Below are 23,412 nucleotides of genomic sequence, written 5' to 3' on the forward strand. Positions count from 1 at the left end.
CTTCTGGACCTGAAGTTACCAATGTCAGTATATGGACATCTTTGCCTGGACTGCGTGTGGGGGCCTTCTGGACCTGAAGTTACCAATGTCTGTATATGGCATCTTTGTTCGGACTGCATGTTGGGGCCTCCTGGACCTGAAGTTACCAATGTCTGTATATGGACATCTTTGTTCGGACTGCATGTTGGGGCCTCCTGGGCCTGAAGTTACCAATGTCTGTATATGGACATCTTTGTTCGGACTGCATGTTGGGGCCTCCTGGACCTGAAGTTATCAATGTCTGTATATGGCATCTTTGTTTGGACTGCATGTTGGGGCCTCCTGGACCCGAAGTTACCAATGTCTGTATATGGACATCTTTGTTCGGACTGCATGTTGGGGCCTCCTGGACCTGAAGTTACCAATGTCTGTATATGGACATCTTTGTTCGGACTGCATGTTGGGACCTTTTGGACCTGAAGTTACCAATGTCTGTATATGGACATCTTTGCCCAGAATGCATGTGGGGGCCTCCTGGACCTGAAGTTACCAATGTCTGTATATGGACATCTTTGCCTGGACTGCATGTGGGGGCCTCCTGGACCTGAAGTTACCAATGTCTGTGTACGAACATCTTTGCCCGAACTGCATGTGGAGGTTTTTTGGACTCAAAGTTACCAATGTCTGTATATGGACATCTTTGCCCGGACTGCACGTGGGGGCCTACTGGACCTGAAGTTACCAACGTCTGTATACAGACATCTTTGCCCACACTGCATGTGGGGACCTCCTGGACCTGAAGTTACAATGTCTTATATTCCAATTAGGCTGCAAGTTCAGGTCAGCCCCGGGCATTGCGGTCGGTATACAGACTGTAAAATATAGCTATCTAGAGCCTGTGGTGTCCATCCGATGACGAGTGAGATAATAAGTTGAGGATCCATGATATAAGTGTGAACAGAGCTTCAGTATGATGCCTTCATGACCGAGGATTGCAATTGAAGGTCTAATGATGTCAAATATATTCTTCAGACAGGAAAAAAGATCTGGTAAAGCTTCAAGCAGGAGAATATGTTTCCCTGGGTAAAGTGGAGGCGGCTTTAAAGAATCTCCCCATCGTGGACAACATTTGTGCATATGCGAACAGGTGAGATCATCTCTTTATTAAAAAATGACTCATGGTTTTTTACTGAAACTGGACTGAGGTCAGATTTCTGTGATTACTCGGCGAGGTAGAGACAGGAATTATAGTAGGAAATTACTCATACTTACACATGTTAGGTGCTGATTGCAAACTGCTCTGATAGAGGACAGTATATTCTCATAATGGGTAGAAAATGCTATGGCCCCGATTCATCAGTGATGAGGAGACGTGTTTTAGTGAGAAGCGCAAGATTCAGTAACAGGCAGATACCTCTTAGTGAATCCGGTGGACCTGAAAAGTGGTGTATACGTCCGTGCCTCTCCACAAATCTTACTCCAGTCAGGGACTGCAGTAAGACTTATGATGTAAGGTCATGAATCCGATGAGCTGTAGCTTCACCCTCTGTTCTGCCCTCATCCTGCCCCAGCGCCACCCATTTTGGTGGAAGTGAATGAAACTTCAGTGAAAATGCCAAAAGTTACAACAAGGCTTGACTTTTTTGTGACATATAGTGTTTTACTCCAGAATATAGGCATAATGGCTTTATGAATCGAGGCCTATGAGCCTGTTTACATTATTGGCCTTGCTTCTAATCCCAAAAGGATTTCTCGAAGGACAAAATATGTGACTTTTTTCAGGTTAATTGACGTATGGCTCTTAAAGGGTTATTCTGGCGCCACTCAGTTTGGCATTGAGTGGAGCACAAACCTGGTGACGTGACATCTACAGACCACTGCCAGGATATCTGCTGTCATAATATGTCCTCATTTTAGCGTTCATAGGCCATAAGACAATGCGCCCCCTGCAGGTACACTCACCAAGCCACTGTTTCTGCCATCATATTATTTAAATACTAGGTGGTGGCCCGATTCTAACGTATCGGGTATTCTAGAATGCACAGCCACGTAGTATATAACACAGCCCACGTAGTATATAGCACAGCCATGTAGTATATAACACAGCCCACGTGGTATATAGCATTGCCACGTAGTATATTGCACAGCCACGTAGTATATAACACAGCCCACGCAGTATATTACACAGCCACATAGTATATAGCACAGCCCACGTAGTATATAACACAGCCCACGTGGTATATAGCATTGCCACGTAGTATATTGCACAGCCACGTAGTATATAACACAGCCCACGCAGTATATTACACAGCCACATAGTATATAGCACAGCCCACGTAGTATATAACACAGCCCACACAGTATATAGCACAGGCACGTAGTATATAACACAGCCCAAGTAGTATATAACACAGCCACGTAGTATATAACACAGCCCACATAGTATATAGCATAGCCACGTAGTATATTGCACAGCCACGTAGTATATAACACAGCCCACATAGTATATAACACAGCCCATGTAGTATATAGCACAGCCACCTAGTATATAACACATCCCATGCAGTATATAACAGCCCACGTAGTATATAGCACAGCCACGCAGTATATAACACAGCCCACGCAGTATATAACACAGCCCACGCAGTATATAACACAGCCCACGTAGTATATAGCACAGCCACGTAGTATATAACACAGCCCACGCAGTATATAACAGGAGGAGCTGGAAAGGCTTCGGCGGACTTCGGAAGGTGAGAATATAATGGGTTTTTTTAATTATTATTTTTAACATTCTATGTTTTTACTATTGATTCTGCATAGGCAGCATCAATAGTAAATAGTGAAGAGGTGTTTAAATCCCGCCCCAATCTCGCTGATTGGTCACGGCCGGCCGCGACCAATCAGCGACCCAGGATTTCCGTTAGACAGACGGAAGTTAGAAGCAGACGGAAGTACCCCTTAGGCAATTATATATATATAGAGAGAGAGAGAGAGTTCAATTTTTGTAAATAGCAAAAATGTATAGAAGAGATTGGAAATAAAATGCTGGAGAAGTGCCAGGCCTCATAGTTACATAGTATGTCCATCGAGTTCATCCCAGGGACAAGGATGGTATGTAGGTACAGTTATTGTGCACAGCTATATAATAAATCTGTGTCTCTGGTCAGTAATACAATGCTCCCCATGTTGTGTTATAGGCAGGGTTTGTTTCCCCTTCCAGATTCTGTATGAATCCTTCAGAAAAACAAATTGTGAGCCATATTTCTGATGTTTTGTCTCCCAGATGTATTTATGGCTTCTATAGGAAAGCGCAGTGCTGTACTGTCCTATGCATAGAGCTTTCATTTAGGAACAGAACCATACATGTGCGAAGTCCATGGATTTACCATGCATAACTGTAGGTCTCACACAACATAGTTCTTTGGCTCATTGTTTTCTCCTCCTCGCCTCCCATCCTGGTGGAAGAGTCATCTTTTCCATTGATTTAATAATGTCTGAAATGTTTCCAAGTGGTGATGATCTAGGATGGTGTTGTGAATGTTCTCCTGGTATTGCGTCATCCTTTTCTTCTCCTGCATACAGATGAGTAATTTCCTTCCAATGGAATAGACGTCTTCCATGGTATTTACGTCTGCAGAAATCTATGCTGGTAAAGGGCATCATGTGATGAATGACGATAAAATGCCTTCTTCTCAGCTGGCCATTTTTCCTAATAAATAGGTTTTTGGTCCTTGATCCCATATGTCTGTAGGTATGATGACCTCTTATTGGAGCAGAAGTATTAGTACGTCAGCCTATTACTTCTCTAATCAACATCTCCTTAATGAAAAACTAAGCTAAAATTAAGAAATCAAGAAATGTAGGTGCCTCTTTCTTTGTTAGACTGCATCGTTTTCTGTTCAGTCCTTGAAATTCCAGCTGCCGATCATCATCTACCTCCGCATCATCTGTGGAGGAGTCGGGAGGCCCCAATACACAATAGATGGTCAGCCCGAAATCCATGCGTTCAAACAAGTTTCTTATAATATTTTTGTTATAAATTTATTGGTGGATTCGAAGACAACAAAACGTATTCTCTAAAGGAACACTGATCCTCAAAACTTCTTCTATGATAGTGGGATCGTTCCTCATAAGTGATCATTCCTTCTTGTCTTCAGGGTTAAAGGGCCACATACACATTAGAAGAAGAAGGCCAAACCTCCTGACCACCCGAAGTGTTTTGGGCATCCTGGCTTTTCCCCAATGTATGATTTCAGGGGAGATGATGATCGGCACATTGGAATTTTTTCGCCCTTTTTTATGTTTTCAGGAGACCAAAGAGCTGCCAGCCAGCATCTTTCTCCCTTCTGTCCATTGAAAACACATATGATTGCTGCGCTCTTTTATGCTGCAGTGAGGAGCGAGAGCGGTGAGCTAAATGAACATTCTGCTGACGGCTGCCATCTTTACTGTGATGTGTTGTTCATGTAGAGCCTACAAATACTGAGCCATATACTCCATCTTGCTACAGTGCTCATAGGGCCAACATCTATCTCCCCCGACCCGAACCCCCACACAGCAATGCTCAGCATTCATGTGTTTTCATTTGGAAGAAAGCTGATGCCAGACACCTCTGCCAGTGACTTGTCTCCTTTGTGGACAAAAGGTTCTGGATTTTCTATTTAACCTGCCCGACACCTACCCCCTGACAGGTGACAGATGGGAGGTACACATCGGAGGGTTGGCTGACCCTAATGATTTGGCTGATTTCTATCTGCTGATGTGTGCGGCATGGAGAATGACAATACACAAAAGTTGTCTTGTTTCTGGTTTTGTGTCAAGTATATGAAACTTTAGGGGCTGTTCACCACGTGCAGCATTTATGGCTTACTCATCACAATGATGTTTTGGTGAATGAGAGAAATTGAGCATGGTGGTCCTATAGTACCAGTTTCCCAACATTTGTTGCTTTCTGTTCCAGCGATCAGTCATATGTGATTGGCTTTGTGGTGCCAAACCAAAAGGAGCTAGTAAGGCTAGCAGAGAAGAAAGGAGTGCTGGGAAGCTTCGAGTCTCTGTGCAATAACCCAGTAATGGAGAAGGAAGTGCTGAGAGTCTTGGCTGAATCTCCTGCCGCAGGTATGTGACTGACAGATGGGAGAAGAACAAACCTCCCGGAAACGCAGAAGGATATATGGTAGAATTACTACAGTATTCCATCTCCATGCTTTTTATCTAGGGTCTGACTTCTAGCTCCATAGCATTTTGTGCTTGCCCGTACGACCACTTGACATTAGGTGACCCCACTGAAGAAGGGCCACATACATAGATACAACATCTCTAGGAGAGTGCTATGGGGGAAACACACAGCCACCGTTCTGTGAATACCCCTGAGGCCTGTGTCACACCTCGTTTTTGTGGGGTACTTGACATATTCAGTTGTACTGTAAAAAAAATATATATATATTATTTCAATGGATGTGTTTGTGTTTACCCAGAAAATATTGGGGAAACGTGTAGAATGGGTATCTAATTGACATACTTGTGCACATATGTGTGTTATAGGATGCTACTGTCCTTTTTTATCTTTATGAAAAATGCATCATCCATTTTTTTTTTTTTTTTTTACACATTGCAGTCGGTTTGACCGGATGCAACGTATATGACAAAAAATGTATTTGCTTGCATAAAATACATTAGTTTTCCAACAGATCAATTTACAATATAAAACAATGTGGGTATTAAAAGATTATAAAAATGTGGTGAGAAACAGGCCTCTACAGTGTTTGCAATGTTTTTCCTTCTATTTAATGTCTTGATATAATGATGCAAATATTGCAAGACCATCTTGTAAATGTTAGTGGTGCGTGCAGCTCAGTATTTCTCCACACTATACCTCTGTTACTCTCGCACTAAATAAACTGAAATTTTCCGCCCTTTGACCATTGAGAAAGTCTACGGTTAATCAATACTGACTAAGGCTTTTATTTTCAGGCACCCTTGAAAGGTTTGAGGTCCCTGCTAAGATCCGCCTTGTTTCTGAGCCTTGGACTCCCGAGACAGGATTGGTGACAGATGCCTTCAAGCTGAAACGCAAGGAGCTTAAAAGTCATTACCAGGAAGATATTGAGAGGATGTATGGGGGGAAATAAAACCGGGCATCCTTTGTGTAACACCGCCGTCCCGACAACCTACGTTCTTGGAACAAACAGTTACTTCTAGACCTTGCTGCAGTAGATTGGACTTGGAGCCCTCTGCAACAAGACCTGGGATCAATGGAAAAGCTTGAATGTCCCCTAATTCAAAATGTACCTACAAAACACAGGAAAAACACCAAACAAATAGGGACTGTACTTTTTTTGTGGTCAGTAGACCTAGTACATAAACAGTGTGATTCTCCACCCAGCAGATGGGCCATGTAGTTGGATGAATGTTTTTATTTTTTGGTGACCATATGAGCTTACTTGGCCTCTGCCACCGACGCCAGGGATCTCTACAAGATCATAAGTCTCTGGTGTTGAACCTTTGTATGAAAAGAACATATTTATGTAATATGGTGTAGGCGATATCCTGGGTATACATGGGTGTGTGTATATAATATATATATATATAGATAGATATGTCATTGTTATAGTTTTTTTTTTAAGGTGGATTATTTAAAGCGGCAGTTCAATACATTCATATTTTCCTATTGCTCTCTGTAAAGTATTTCCCATGGGTTCTCCGGTCAGCGGATATGCTTATCTGTTTGCAGAGAGGGTACCTGAAGCTGATGGACAGGGAGCTTATAGGATGGCTGCGTCACTGAGCCAAAAAGTGAATGAACTGTTTTTGTGTACAAGACCAATTTTTTTTTAGAATATTGATAAATTATTAATTTTAAACCCAAACTTGCGGAATAATTGTTTAGTGCAATATCTTACTCACAGATGGCTAAGGAAAGTGTTCTGTAGGCAATCTTCCTGAATATTAGTGTGAATTGATATGTTAGTGCATTAGTACCTTTTATTCCAGTGACCATTCTCAATCAGCAACAGACTGTTAAAGTTTTCTTCCAGGGATCCACTTATAAACCTCCTGTTCCTTCAGTAGCTACTTCTCCCTAGATCCGTTGAGCTGGGCTTGCATGGGGTCTCGGTGATGAGGGGAGTCATGGGCACACATCTTTGGTTGCTGCTCCCCTCCTGTAGCAATGAATGATTCCTCCATGCACATACATTAGATTGCGGAAATTATCAGGTTCAGGTGACTTTGCTCTTTTGTGTATGGGCATCGTAAGAATATGCACTTCATTGTGTATATTCACAATCTAAAGGAAAATATAAAAATACTGATCTATGCTGTTTGTTACTGCATTCATGTCGATATGGGGTAGAGTAGGAATTACATGAATAAATGCAGCTCTTTAATGCTGAGAGAAGGAGAGATCTGGATAAAATGAGTTGAATATATTGGCTATACTGAGAACTACATGTTGTCTGTGTATCTGTAGTGTCTAGTAAAGTCCTATGATCACACACATCATCCTGCAGTCCTGTGATCACAGCAGCATAGGCACTGATTCACGTGAACAGACTGCAGTGTTAGAGGGGTGTGATGATAGGAGGTTACGAACAATGGATTGTGGCAGGTAGAATGAGACTTTGCAGCTTTGTAGAAGTGGTGACCAGACCGGACTTCACTGTAACAATGTAGATATTGATCTCTTCTTATAAGTGAATTAAGAGGGTTTCAGTATTAGTGACTGTCCTTAGAAGGGAAGTACCTTACATGAGGTGCTAGTCCTGAGGATCTTGGAGCACTGTGAAATGTTATTTTTCACTGGGGGGGTTATGTTTCTAATATCCATTATGATTGCCACAAATATTAGTGCTAGCATAGTCCAGATACGCCAATCTTTCAATGCCTGATGTAATGAGCTTCCAGCCTGGTATTAGTAAAGGGGTTTTTCTAGAGGTCGTACTTAGGCTGGGTTCAGATCGGCCGGTGATGTCCGCAGCTCCGTGTGCTCGTCCGCAGCTCTGTGTACTCGTCCGCATCGCAGACTGGTGCAGGAGCTGCCGACTATGTCACGCCCTCGCTTGTGTGCGCTTGCACATTGGATATTATTGCTTAGTGTTCTATCCGTTGCGCACACTGACCGTAAAATCCGCTTGTCTGAACGAGCCCTAATTCATGGCCCAGTGTTTTTTCTTTTCCATTTTCTTCTTTCTGTTACACTACATATAACGTTATATCGGGCCTCAGCCTCATGGGCTTCCGCTTTAAATAATTCAGTTTAATGTTCTAGTCCAGTCCGGCTTTGTTCAGAACTTGTAAAGCGCGTCACATAATCTTTGTACCAGAATCATAGAAAAAGGATCCTAAATATTTCTAATTTATTGCCGTGTTCTAGGGCGTTCTCCTCCAGCCCTGTGTGAACAAGGATTGAGTGCTTAATGTGATATGATTGTGTCCTCAAAATTGTCTGGTGGATTAAGATAAAACCCGTCCAAGTCCATGCTCCTTCACCAAATCCGTACAGAGTGCTGCCTTCTGAATGTGCCGTGGATTTTCAGTGCTGCGGGATTTTCCTCGGCTGGATGCGCGAGACGTTATTTCTGTAAATGTTACTTTGTCTCTTTGTCATTGGTTGCTATCATGCCTCTGCATAGTAAAACAACGTTTACCTACATGTGGGTGAAATGCAGCCATTTTCCTGCACAATTTGTGATATCACATCAGTTCACTAGTAACTCTTTGCTCCCCTGATGTCACTAGTTCCTGTATATGTTTTGTGTGTTCATGGCGGATCTAATATATGTAATCCAGAGATAAGAACAATCACTTTCCCATTGAGTCAACTTGTGCTTTCTTCCTTTCTCACAGTCAGGCTGTTGGCTGTGTCCTGCCCGTGCTGGAAATATCCATGCTTTCCAGGATTACGCACCGTTATATCCATTTATTTGGTCTTTATTGTATCAAGCCAAAATACTGTTACATTACGTTTAGAAATGAAATGAATGACGATGTGAGAATCGTGACCAGAACCAGGGCTGTGGAGTCGGTAAGCCAAACCTCCGACTCCTCAATTTCCATGACTCTGACTCCACAGCTCTGACCAGAACAAAGGTTTTTATGAGCTAAAGCCACTCTATACAATACCCCCGTTTGTATATCTTTGTATCCTTTGTTATTTTTTAATGTTCTCCATGACTGGACGCAGTAAGGTGTAAGGTTAGATGTTCCCTTGGCAGAAAGATCTGTCGCACATCCACATGTCTAGTGTGCAGATTTTGTGGCAGGTTTCACTGGCAGTAAAAATCTACAGCAGAGATTGCCATGCTGGCGATTCTAATATCCGCATCGGAGATCAGTTACTGTACAGGAGAATTGTGCAGCACTTGTTAATATCTCATCCACAAGACTGTTACCGCGATCTGTTGTGGATTCTTCATGTGCTAATTCCAGCCTCAGGCTGCAGCTCCCTAAGAGCTTCTTTCTAAAGATGCAGCCCTTGAAATGTCCCCAACATCATAAACAAAATCCATGAATATAAAGTAGAGCAGCTAGCCATGAAGAGTCACATGGACGGTCCCGGACCTGAGGATCATCCCGTTCTGGTTTACTGACGTCCCACAATGTGCAGGTATACATCACTGCACGGATACTGGATGATTTTGGAGCGGGCTTGTAATTCTGCATCCCAGCCTGTGAAAGGGGGAAGTCAATCCAACCAGGACAGCATGACTTCTCAGGAAAGCTTGTACCACCCACTTGTCTCTTTACTTGGCGGCACATGCTGCTTTTTTACACCTTTACTTTTTTCCTTTACACTATATTTCAGAAAATGGGATCTTTATAAACCAATTCCCATTGTGTGGTAGATGTTTATGGGCTGAAAATCTGATCTCAAGTTCTGCCATTTGTGAGCAAGGCCCTGCCAGGAATGCTGAGATGGCCTTGTCTGCGTTGCTCTCCCCATATATTTGTAAGGGAGTTCCAAAAAGTGTAAAACTCAGCAATTTTTGGAACTCTTATGGAAGTGAATGGAAAGAGCTGCACACGTCCGGCCACCTCTCTATTCCTAAAGGTAAACATTGAGGCCCGTTCTTGATTAGGTTCCATCTTCTGAATATTCAGTGCATATCCCCACATGTGATACCCCTTTATTCATTTATTCACATACGAATTTGCACCCAAAATTTGCACTAAAATTACAGTTCATTTCCCAGCAGGAGAAATCTTGAGGGCTGAGCCTCCCATTTACAGCTTACCTTTCAAACTGTGGACCAAGCCCACTTAGTTAGCATGTTGTCTTGGACCATTATCACATAGCGTTCGTATTTGCAACCCTAATCCAGTAATGGAGCATAAATTGTTAAAATGTTTCATGGGAACGTGCCCATTTCCCATGTTCTTACCAGATTATTGCCACGTGATGCCAAAAGTATTCACTCTGACCACTACGGACCACTACTAAGAAGGAAAACCCCCCAATATGCCTGTTCTTAATGCAGCAAGTGTCCTGTGGTCGGTCATCGTTTCCCCAATGTTGGCTTTTAGTGTGTTCTTCTTAAACCTTCTCGTCCCTGTAGAGAATCCTATATGTGTTCTTCCATCTCTCCCAGGTTGTGGGGTCTAGTCCTCTGCTGTGAATGCTAGGAGTGCTTTTTATGTGTTCAAAATGTATTTTGCTGTTGTATTTTGTGTCTTAAAAGCAATCCAAGGGACATCCATGATGGAAATAGAGTAGTTTAAAGAAACCTTTTAATGCCAAGAGTGACTATTCAGCCATTACAGACCAGGTATATGACGACGATATGGCTAGCTTATTACCATCCTCTTATAATATGTAAAAAGCATGGCCTTCATCACTCCTATCACTTCACATTATAAACTTAGCCGATGTATACAGGGATCTGTAGTATGTGGGCACATGCAATTAAAAGGGGTTGTCCAGGAATAGAAAAAAAGGACTTTTTTTGTTGTTGTTGTTTTTTTACGGAAATGGTACCCCTCTTGTGCATGGTCTATTTCTGGTAGTGCAGCTTAACCCTCTAATTTTGCCAGAATAAGATGCAATACTAGACACAATCTCTGGACTACCGTGGTGCTGCGTCTTTAAAAAAAACCTCTAATCCTCGGCATCCCTTTATAGTATTTAACTCATTTAATCAATGTAAATGTTATCAAACTTTGGACCTGTGTATGTAATCAAACTCCAGTGAAATCCCAGGAAAGTTTACATTTTCTAATGTGATTGGCACGAGCCCAAATATCGCTCCCCTGATCTCCATATTAATAAGTATCCTACCTCTCCTTGGATCACAGCTCTCCTTGTTCAGTGCCTCTCCTATAGAGCAAACTATTTTGCCAGTGCACCCGTATAAATATATATATATATTCTTGGTTCTGTATATTCTATTCTATTATGAATATCTTATGCTTCTATGAAGCAGATCCATTATCCTGGCTGATAAATGACATTCAGGGTGGCGTTTTTATAAGACAGGGGTCATGGAGTGATGTCTTTCTATGAAACCAATAAATCTTTTTTATATACGAAACACCTTCTTCCTAACTACTTCTATGTGATCCGTTTCAACCCTTTGCTCTTTTGGATTGTATCTAGCCTCTTGTTTGTCGCGGAGCCCGCCCGCTGCCTGATTTCATAGCTTTTGTTACAGTGGAAGGACAGGGAGGCGCTGGCTCTTGCGAGAAACTGAGGCAAATGTCACTTTTGGATTAAGTTGTTTATTTATTGGTTAATCTAAATGGTTTGCGGTTTTCAAATAAATGATGTGAATTAATGTTAATTGTTTCGTGGTCGTCTTATTTGTTTCAACGTGGACTTTTTTATAGACATATGGAACACTTTGTATCCTACAGAACAGAACATTAATGTCTCCAACGCTATTGTTACTTCTTGGCTTTGTTACAGCCCTGGGGTAGAGCTGTCATGTCTTGTACTTGTTTTTTTTTTTTTTCCATTTGGGTTTTTGTCATTTTCATGTCTGGACATTTAAAGTCAAATTATTACAAATGTTAAAAAGGGTTTCTTTTTCAACAAACTTTATTGATTTTACAGAATTTTATGGAGGGAAAGGGGAAGGAAAAGTGGGGAAAGGATAGGTAATTCCCTGCGACAAGGGGAATGGGAAATAGAAGACAGGCATATTAGCGTACATTTAAGTGTTCTCGAAGATTACACAAGCTATCTGTTACCAATTAAAGCTTAAAGTAACCTAGAGACCTGTAAGAGAAAAAGTAAAGTAATATACAGTACATGTAGGACCGTCCTGTCTGGAAGCACCCTAAGGCGACCCTAAACTAAATGGAGGGAAAGTTCAGTTCTTCGAAGGAGTTATGAAAGTGGACGACTTCTTTTAGTTGTAAAGGAGTAGCGTAGAGTTCTTTTAATCAGGAAGGAGGTCCAGGTCCCTTATAGAGGAGCGTCCGGAGGAGACCGCTGAAATTTTGATTCCAGCACCAAAAAAGGTTTCTTAAAGGGAATCTATCACCAATTTTTTGCTATGTAATCTAAGAGCAGCATAATGTAGGAGCTGATTTCCGCAATGTGTCGCTTACTTTGTTGCTTAGTGTAGTTTTGAAAAAAAAAAATCGGTTTTATTAGCAGGAGATTATCGCTACAGGACTATGTGTCGTGCCTCCAAGTCCTCTTGCTGTGTGTGACTCCGCCCTACCACTAATTAGCAGCTTTCTGTCAATATAATATACAGTGTACACAGAAAGCTGCCAATCGGTTGTGTGGGCGGGGTTATACAGGGCTCAGCGTTTAGAGCACTAAGGGCACCGTCACACAGTACCATTTTAATCGCTACGACGGCACGATCCGTGACGTCGCAGCGATCGTATGATTATCGCTCCAGCGTCGTAGACTGCGGTCACACGTTGCAATCACGGCGCTGGAGCGATGCCGAAGTCCCCGGGTAACCAGGGTAAACATCGGGTAACTAAGCGCAGGGCCGCGCTTAGTAACCCGATGTTTACCCTGGTTACCAGGGTAAACGTTAAAAAAACAAACAGTACATACTCACATTCCGGTGTCTGTCCTCCGGCGTCTCAGCTTCTCTGCACTGTGTAAGCACAGCGGCCGGAAAGCACAGCGGTGACGTCACCGCGTCACCGCTGTGCTCGCTTTCTGGCTGGCCGGCGCTCACAGTGCAGAGAAGCTGAGACGCCGGAGGACAGACACCGGAATGTAAGTATGTACTGTTTGTTTTTTTTTACTTTTACGCTGGTAACCACGGTAAACATCGGGTTACTAAGCGCGGCCCTGCGCTTAGTTACCCGATGTTTACCCTGGTTACAAGCGAACACATCGCTGGATCGCTGTCACACACAACGATCCAGCGATGTCAGCGGGTGATCAAGCGACGAAAGAAAGTTCCATACGATCTGCTACGACGTACGATTCTCAGCAGGGTCCCTGATCGCTGCTGCGTGTCAGACACTGCGATATCGTATGGATATCGCTAGAACGTCACGAATGTGGCTATTATGAACGTCACGAATCGTACGGTCGTAGCGATCAAAGTGTGACTGTGTGACGGTACCCTAAGTGATACAATGCTTTAATCGGGGTCTCGGCACTTACCTGATGCTGCTCTCATGTGATTGCAAAAACCTGTTGACAGATTCACGTTACAGGAAATCTGTCAGCAGGGATCCACTTCCCCCCAAACGATTCATATGTGCATATAGCTTTTTAAAAGATAATCCAGCAAAACTCTTATCTGGATAGTCTTTTCCTCCATTACTAGGAGATCGGCATTTGAATGGATATGCAAATGAAGCTGAAGTGCTATCGGCACTTGGAAGATCTTCACAAGCCTTTGTCACTCCTCTATTCCCTGCCCATCGCTGTCTCCTCTTGTGTGACTTTACACTCGGAAATATTTAGCATTTTTTTAAATGTTTGTTAAATTACGTGTTGGTGTTACAGGGAATATGTCTGTAGGATCAATCCTCCTAAGCAGTCTATATGGGCATGTAGGTCTGAAAAAAAATGATGCCTTGATATCTGGGTTCTCATAGGAAGGTGGATACAATGATACCTTGATATGTGGGTTCAGTTGTCTTATTCCAGAGCTAACCACATTTTTCTTCCATGTATTTGAGCTGCTCAGGACAATGGTCCAGATGATGATCTGCATGAGAATCTATCTCTATAACTACTTATAAAAGGGGCGTTAGCTGGGTAGACCCTGCTGACAGATTCCCTTCAAGAGTTCAAATCGTCCAGCAAAAAGATAAGCTCCCCATGCCAATGCAAAATAAAGTCTCTTGGGTGGAGATGTAAAAGACGAAAGTGAAAAAAAATGGCTTCATTCTAAAGGACCCGATATTGTGAATTGTGGCGTCCTATTAGCTCTGACGTGTTGAGGCATAAGACCTCTACAGATGGGCTATGGTATCCAGCTCAAACATGTTGGCAGAAGATTCTTTACGTCCCGAGGTGGATCCCCATGGATCTGGCTACGTCCAACACATTCCTCCATTGCCCAGTTGGATTAAGGTGAGTAAATTTTGAAGCTAACACATTAAAGATGTTGCCATGCTTTTCAATCCAATTTTTTCAGTGTGGCAAGGGGCATTCTCCTGCTAAAAGAGGCCACTGCCAGTACATATACCTCTGCCATGAAGGGGTGTACTTGGTCTGTACTATTGTATAGGTAGGTGGTACATGTTTGGCTGGTACGGGCTGCATTATGCGGACTGCTGGTGAGCCACCAGACACAAACCACAGCCTCATATAGGCTGAGAGGTTTTGGTAAAGAGACCGTCTTCTGCTCCGTGCATGGCAGTCTATAGTCAGACTGCTAAACATGGGTGAATGGAACCAGCCTTCAAAGTTACATCAACAAGAATGTCAGAACCCGAAGTTTGAACAGGCATCTGTATGGGCAACATGACAAGTCTGAAGTTGCACAATCTGCTCTTAAGACCTGCTCTTCTGAAGACATGCTGACCAAGTGATCTGGCCATCACAATTCTGACCTCCACATCCGAGGGATAAACGGCCGGGATCGGAGCACTCACTGTTCCAAGCTGTTGCAGTAAAATGTCAATAATAGCACTGATTCATCATGTCATGAGATGTAGCTGAGATGAGAGGCTACAGTATGTCGACTCTACTGAAATGTCTGCGTTAGGGTATGTTCTCATGTTGCGTTTTTGCTGCGCTTTTTTTCTGCTGGCAAAACCTGCTCAAAGAAGCTGCTACAAAAAGCAGGTTTTGCTGCATTCTATTGTTTCTTGTACATGCTGATAAACTTTAGTGTCCCCCACAAAAAAAATCAAGATGCAACCTTGAGGTTTTTACACCAAAAACGCAGCAAAACCTGATAACTGCATTTTTGCACTTGCTCATTGCTTTCTATGGGCGAAAAAAAAAAAACGCTGAAAGAAGTGACATGCTGCAGTTTGCAAAATTGCAGAAGTTTTCCAATTCAGTCATGAGATTTCTATAATATCCTAGCTTCTGCTGGTGCTGTTAATCGCAGCTTAACATTTGCATAAAAAACATGCAACGTGTGAACATAGCCTTAGTAAGTAATGTGCCCATGGTAACAACTATTCATTTCTGCATTATCTTTCCTTAGAACTATCTGCTGTTCTGTTCTTCTGCTATTCCTCCTGCAAAATGAATATATATTGACAACTGGTGTTACAAAGGGGGTTGTCCATATGCAAAGCAGCGTCAGTCTGTGGGGACATGCGCCCACCTGGTAACACCTAGTTGTCAACTTTTCAGAAATTTCTAACAAAGGAATGACATGACAGAGTTATAAGAAGCAATACTCCATGATTGTATTAATTCTATTAAAAGTGTACTAAAGTGGACAGGTCTGGAGAGGTGTCGGGTCCTGTTAAAAAAAAAAAGTTGCCAGAGATTTTTAAAAAAGCAACAAAAAACACAAACAAACATGGGGGTGTTCCCCTGCTCTCGCCCCCATGGCTCCATCGCAGGTCAATATGGTGGTCATTTACTTTTTTTTATTTCTTATACATTGGGTAACCCCTTTTAAGTCGGGTGCTCGGTTGTATCTTTTGAAGTGCAGATTGGGAGTGGGTGCTTTTGAAATTGGCATTGGGTCAAAGTTTAACAAAATTCCTGGATATATTTATTGTGCTGTTACATAAAATTGTTTTCCCTTGAATCCTAACACACTATTTTCTGGGGAATCAGTAATTATCCTATAATTGGCTGGGAGTCTTGGGTCTCCATCTCTCCGAATGACATCACAAAGAGCTATGAATTATTTTGCTTTTAGAAATGCTCCCTGGTGAATAGCCTGTGAGAGGACAGAGCTGTAATCCAATATAAACATTAACTCTTGTCCTACCAAGTGATTACACACATGTTTGATTGTAAAGTACTACCCCAATTCCAAACAAGATGAAATGTGTAAAATGTAAAGAAAACAAGAACGCAATGATTAAGAAATCTTTTATAGCGGTATATTATTCACAATAGAACACAGAACAGAAGGTGAAAGATATTTTTCCATTTCATCTTAAAACAAAATCTCTGGCTTGCACCAGCCCACCCTATGGAATGGTTTTTACAATCCTCCTTCAATCGAACTACTGGCCCCATGAATCTCACTAGAGACATTTGGAGAACCTCTTCCAAAAAATTCAAGCTATTATCCACAAACTCCCTGCTTAGTTATTTCCTGTTCCACACAAATGCCCCTGAAAGCTTGACTCCCTCAATAACAGGAATATGGTCTCATATTGGCCCATTCAATTTTGCAGACATAACTAGCGATAAAACAAGGACTTTGCTACCTTATGAAGAAATGAAATCTAAATGAGCTGTTCCTGTGCTCCATTTATTCCAACACATTAGGATCAGGCATTTTGCCTCATCCCGGTTTCAGTTTACAGGTTTCTATACCAAAACCCTTTGAAATTCTTTGTAGAAATGGTCCCTCAACAAAGTGCTTAATCTCTGATGTCTAATACTATACAAAACCCCCAATGGAAATTCCTTGGCTAGGCATCCATATATGCTCAAATGGGAAAGTTATTTGGGTCTAACCCTAAGGATTTTGGAATCTTGTATCACTTATAAAGAGAATCAATACAAGCTCCTCCACTTCTGCTACCACACTCCTGAGCTTCTACTTAAATTAGAACCATCCTATTTCCCCCTTGTGTTGGAGATGTGCCTTGTTGACAAAATCTATATTCCACCTATTCTGGGTCTGCTCCCTGATAATAACGTTCTGGACAAATGTACAAACTTTTAAACAGGTTTTTGATCTAGACCGATCACTAGATCCTCAACATTTTTGCTCAATATTTTCTCACAGAATATATCCAAAAAAAACTGTTAGACTTCTCCTACACATACTGACGGCTGCAATTCTTCTAATTGGAAACAAACGTCCCCTTGTCTATACAGCGTTGGACTTGAGCACCTTGGGCCCACCAGAGAAAATCATTCTTGGGGCCCACTATGTAGCTACATATAAATAAATAAAAGACCACCAATTGTGTGGTAAAACACGCTAATATCAGGGTATAATTTAAGGTAGTACACGTCTTAATTAAGTAGCAGGGGTTGGGGTAGCCCCATTAAAGAATATATAGTAGGCCCCTCATAGAATATAATGCAGCCCCCCCACAGAATATAAAGTAGCCCCCTAAGAGTATAACGCAACTCTCTCATAAGGTATAATTCAGCCCCCCATAGAATAAAATATAGCCCCCTCATACGGTATAATGCAGCCCCTCTCATATAGTATAATGCAGCCCACTCATAGGGTATAATGTAGCCCACTCATAGGGTATAATGCAGCCCCTCATAGAATATAATGTAGCCCCCTCATAGAATATAATGCAGCCCCCCCACAGAATATAAAGTAGCCCCCTCAGAGTATAATGCAACTTTCTCATAAGGTATAATTCAGCCCCCCATAGAATAGAATGTAGCCCCCTCATAGGGTATAATGCAGCCCCTCTCATATAGTATAATGCAGCCCACTCATAGGGTATAATGCAGCCACCCTCATAGGGTATAATGCAGTCCTCCCTTCAGAATATAATGCAGCCCCCCTCATGGGGTATAATGCAGCTTCCCCCAGACAGAATATATTGCAGCCCCCACAGAATATAATGTAAACCCTCATAGAGTATAATTCAGCCTCACATGGAATATAATGTAGCCGCCCCCAATAGAATATAATCTAGCCATGTAGTCCTACAGTCTTATGGCCACCAGGACTCACTGACATATATTTATAAAAACCCCACAAAACTCCCCTCTCCTCCTAGTTCCCCCGCTGTTTCCGGCTCTACTCCTGTGTCAGGAGCTGCACTTCTATGTGCCCAACTCACAGCGGGTACGCCGATACAGTTGAATGAGGCGCGGGCTGGGAAGCGGCGCTGGTGGTGAGCCCCCCTGACTTACAAGCCCCATGGCGGCCACGTGGGCTTGGGGCCCCTGGGGGAGCAGGGGCCCTTGTCTGCTGGCCCTGATAGTGGGCAATGCTAGCCGCACCGTGCAGCTAACATTGCCCGCTATTAAAGTAAAATGAATATTCACTCCTCTCCACGTACTTCTGAGTATTTAGGAACCTTTTTCACTAGGTCATGTATCCCCCTCTCATCCTTCAACGCTTAACACCTTTACTCATCCCGTTACCCCTCTCCTCTGTCTATTTGTATGCCTCATATTTTATTTTCTAGTTATATATAGTTCATTAGCCAAACTCTTCTTCTGAAGAGCCATGCTGCTGTGATGGATGCAGTCTGAGGTTTAACATTGTCTTGCTGAAATATACAAGGCCTTCCCTGAAATAGACATTGTCTAGATGGAGCATATGATGATCTAAAACCTCTATATCAGTGGTCCCCAACCTTTCTGACCTTGAGAGCCACATTCAGCTTAGAGAGAGGGTCACGAGCCACATTCAGCACTGAGAGAGGGTCACGAGCCACCTCCAGCTCCCACCCCTTTCAAAGTAGTGTCAACCAAAGCCCCCATTACAGGTATAATGATAACCAAAGCTTTTGCACAGAAATCCCTCCAAAGCAGTAAACTGAGATCCCGGGGTTCCCACAATACTCTCATTCAGTATTCTCCCATCACTGTCACATCCAGCTTTGAGCACCTCCTCTAACTGGTAGTAGCATCTTCTTGCGTACCACACCTAAAACATCTCTAAACCCCTAAGACCAGTAAATGTACATCCAGATCTGCACTACTGTGCAGGGCTACTCACAAAATTCACCATTTTGAGATGTATTCTTCATACCTGTTTGCTAGACATGGAGCTAATGCACCAAGCTGGCAGACAGTCACGAGCCACAATTCATGAGACCGCGAGCTACATGTGGCTCCCGAGCTACAGGTTGGGGACCCCTGCTCTATATAATGCTCAGCATTGATAGTGCATTTCCAGATGTGGAAGCTGCCCATGTCATAGGATATTGCAAAATTACTATCTCATCCCTTGGATATATGATATCCTATCTATTAATTCACTTAATTCCTAAAGCATGGCGTGGCCGCTACCACTGCTCTTTTAGGTAATTTGTACATTCCACAAGCCAGCTGCTAAAATAAACTAGACCTCCCCTACATGTTTCGCCAGAGACATGGCTTTATCAGGGTTTGAGGCTAGAATGAATAAACTCATGGCTAACCTGACCTTTTAAAACCTCTTAGTGTGATATCATCAATCAGGGACACAAAAGGTAACCAATCACAGATCTCAAAACATTATACCAATCGCAAATAGCCAAAGTGATTGTGCAATAATACTCTGTTGTCCACAATAATCCTACGTCTTGCTCATATCTCTATCATAATCCCTAAAGGGAGATTCCCAGTTCTATCATACTTTGCTTTTCCACTCACTTTAGGTACTTTAGGTTTTCCAGGAAACCGGGCATGAAAGGAGCGCACCAGGCGATCAGCATGAACCAATTGGGCAGGAACCCAGGATCGGTCCTCAGGCTTATACCCCTTCCAGTGCACAAGATACTGGAGGGAACGGCGGACCAACCGGGAATCCACAATGCGCTCCATCTTGAATTCCTCCTGACTATCCACCGATACGGGCGACGAAGGACCCAATGATGCTTCTTCCCCAGCTTCCAATAGTTTCAGCAGGGCCCTATGGAATACATTGGGAATCTTAAAAGACACTGGGAGGCGCAACCGAAATGCCACTGGGTTAACCACCTCCGTGATCTCATAAGGACCAATAAACTTAGGCTCCAATTTTGCCGAAGGAACCTTAAGCTTAATGTTCCTTGTAGATAGCAATACTTTACCCCCAACCTCAAGGGTGGGTCCCATTCCGTCTCCTGTCTGCAAAAATCTTAAACTTCCTCTGAGCCTCCCCAATATTCTTCTGGACCCTCCGTCATAAATTCCCCAACTGCTGTACAGCTAAATCGGCCCCCGGGCAACCGGAGTCCAGACGAGAAAACTCCCCAAAGTGTGGATTAAACCCATAGTCACAGAAGAAAGGGGATGTACCGGTAGAGTGGTTAACATGGTTATTGAACGCAAACTCTTGCAAAGGCAAGGCATCGGACCAATTATCTTGACTGGAAGTGAAAAGACTGCGCAAAATTTGCTATAACGAATGATTGGTCCATTCGGTCTTACCATTGGACTGCGGATGATTTGCAGACGAAAAGGACAACTCAATACCCAACCTTTTACAAAAGGAGCAGAGGGCAGTGCCGCTAAGGGTACAAAGTGTGCTTGCATGGTAGACCTGTCCACCACCACCCAGATGACAGTATTACCCTTGGAAGGAGGAAGATTGGTGATAAAATCCATGGACAAATGTGTCCATGGTTTATCAGAAATTGTCAAAGGCACCAATTCCTCGGCCGGCCGGTTATGAGAGCTCTTAGCGCGGGTACACACCTAATAGGCAGACACAAATTTCTTCACATCAGAAGTAAGCGATGCCCACGAAAAAAATTCTCGCAATGGCCTCACGAGTAGCCGAAATCCCAGGATGTCCAGTCTGCGCCGAATCATGGAACTCCTGGAGGACTCTGAGTCGAAATTGAACAGGAACAAACAATTTTCCACCTGCTTGGACGGGGAGACTGAGCTCCCTGAATCTCCCATTCCAAGCCTGCCGACACATCAGCCACCACCACCCCGGGTTGAAGAATGGAGGATGGAGGCTCGAGGGGGAACTGGATCCAGACTCCGAAACAAGGCATCAGCCTTCACATTCTTGGATCCCGGACAAAAAGTGATCGAGAACTGAAACTGGGAAAAAAAAAGTAACCATCTAGCTTGCCTGGGGGGGTCAACCTTTTAGCAGACTCAATATACACCAGGTTCTTGTGATCAGTAACTACAGTAATGGAATGAACCGCCCCCTGCAAAAAATGCCTCTGTTCTTCAAAGGCCAACTTAACCATAAGAAGTTCCCGATTGCCCACGTCGTAATTTCTTTCCGCCTGGGAGAACTTCTTGGAGAAGAAGGCGCATGGTCTAAGATTGGTCAAAGTGGCAGACCCCTGGGATAATACCACCTCCGAGGCAATAACCTCCACCACAAATGGTTCAAATGGATCTGGTTGCACCACAACTGGGGCAGTCATGAAGCATTTTCTCAGGGTCAGAAACGCCACTACCACTGAGGCACACCAGTTCTTAACATCAGCCCCCTTCTGCATCAAGTCGGTAAGGGGCTTGACCACCTGAGAGAACCCTTTAATAAACCTCCGGTAATAACTGGCGAATCCCAAGAAGTGCTGAAGGCCTTTCAGGTCCCGGGGCTGCACCCAATCGATAATGGCCGGCACCTTTTTGGGATCCATATGAAACCCTTCACTAGAGACAATGAACGCCAAGAAAGGAAGTTACTGGACAAAAAACTAGCATTTCTCTAGCTAACGAAAAGTTGGTTCTCCCTGAGTCTTTGAAGAACCGCCCGAAGGTGACCAATATGTGTCTGCTTGTCAAATGAATAAACCAGAATGTCATCTAAGTATATAACCACATACCGCCCAATAAAATCAGAGAACACATGATTGATGAAGTTTTGGAAGACCAAAGTCAAGGCATGGGCGGAGACCACGTCTTTTTTTTTTTTCTTTCACAAAAAAGAAACCTGCAGCAACAGGAGACATGGAAGGGCGGATATGCCCCTTTTGGAGACTCTCAGATATGCACTTCTTCATGGTGGCCCGCTCGGGACCAGAAAGATGAAACAATCGGGCCTTAGGCAATTTAGCCCCAGGAATCAGGTCGATGGCACAATCAAAAGGGTTGTGCGGTGGTAACCCCTCGGCCTGACTTTCGGAGAACACGTCCTCGAAGTCCTTCAGGTACAATGCAATACCCTCCAGACCGACTGACAACACAAAATTCAGACACTTGTTTTCACAGTTGGATCCCCATTTAACATTCTCCCGGGCCTTCCAGTCAATGACTGGATTATGACATTGTAGCCAAGGAAACCCCAAAACCAAACCTGCAGGGAGGTTGTCCTGAACGAAACAGGCTATATGCTCCAGATGAACAGACCCCAGCTTCAGGACGAATTCTTTGGTAACAGAACGGATCCCGTCCTTGGTGTAAGGAGTCGAGTCAATAGCCACCACTCTCATGAGTTTGTCCAATCTGACTGTCCCTATCTCACAATGGACCACCAACCTCGAGTCAATCAAGATTACTGAAGATCCACAAAAGCAGAAGAGAAAAAAAACAATTGTCCACACCAACTTCCACTTTTAACAATAGTTTGAAGACTGAGGACAAAAGTACTTGTGGGTCTGGGTATCCTCCTCGGTAGTTACCCAGACCTAGTCGTTTCCTGAGGCCTTGGAATGCGGGGGGGCAGGAGGGACAGTTCTTTATCCAATGACCCAAGGCTCCACAATAGAAGCAGAGTTTTTTCTCTCTGCAATGTCTCCTCTCCTTTTCCTTCAAGGAGACAGCCCCCACCTCCATGGGCTCAACCGACGACAAAGGCTCCGGTTTCATAGGCAACAGAGGAGCTTCACATTGCACGACTCCTCTCTCTCTCAGCCTGCTGTCCATTTGGACAGCCTGGGTTATGGCCTCCTCCAGAGAAGCGCGCGGTGGATGCAGGGCCAAAACATCCTTTAAATGCTCAGAAAGACCCCTTCGGAATAGCCCCCTGAGTGCCGAGTCGTTCCAGGATACTTCTGGTGACCATCACCTGTACTCGGAGCAGTACCACTCAGCAGAGAGCTTTCACTGGGTAAGACTCATAATCGTGTCAATCTGCCAATCTCACTTGATCAGGTTCATCGTAAATTAGACCCAAGACCTCGAAGAACGGATCAACAGACATTTTCTCATGGGAGGTAGAGGATAGGGAGGAAGCCCAGGATTGCGGCCCCTCACGTAACAGGGAAATAACTATCCCCACCCTTTGACTCTCGTCACCTGAGGAGCGAGGACACAGGGAAAAAAGTAATTTA

The 23,412-nt window shown here is 43.5% G+C and overlaps 1 protein-coding gene across 3 annotated transcripts in view; it reads left to right on the forward strand.

Moving 5' to 3' along the window:
• The window catches only part of ACSL3 (acyl-CoA synthetase long chain family member 3), a 118,615-nt gene extending 106,856 nt beyond the window's left edge, over positions 1-11,759 (forward strand). For all 3 annotated transcript variants that reach the window (XM_077290891.1, XM_077290889.1, XM_077290888.1), the window contains exons 13-15: positions 1,012-1,126; positions 4,943-5,100; positions 5,956-11,759. In XM_077290891.1, the coding sequence (XP_077147006.1) occupies positions 1,012-1,126; positions 4,943-5,100; positions 5,956-6,113 (431 nt within the window). In that variant the 3' untranslated portion in view covers positions 6,114-11,759. The remainder of the gene's footprint in view (positions 1-1,011; positions 1,127-4,942; positions 5,101-5,955) is intronic.
• Positions 11,760-23,412: the final 11,653 nt, after the last annotated feature.

The sequence above is a fragment of the Ranitomeya variabilis genome, chromosome 2, assembly GCF_051348905.1.
Source record: "Ranitomeya variabilis isolate aRanVar5 chromosome 2, aRanVar5.hap1, whole genome shotgun sequence".
Taxonomy (NCBI): domain Eukaryota; kingdom Metazoa; phylum Chordata; class Amphibia; order Anura; family Dendrobatidae; genus Ranitomeya; species Ranitomeya variabilis.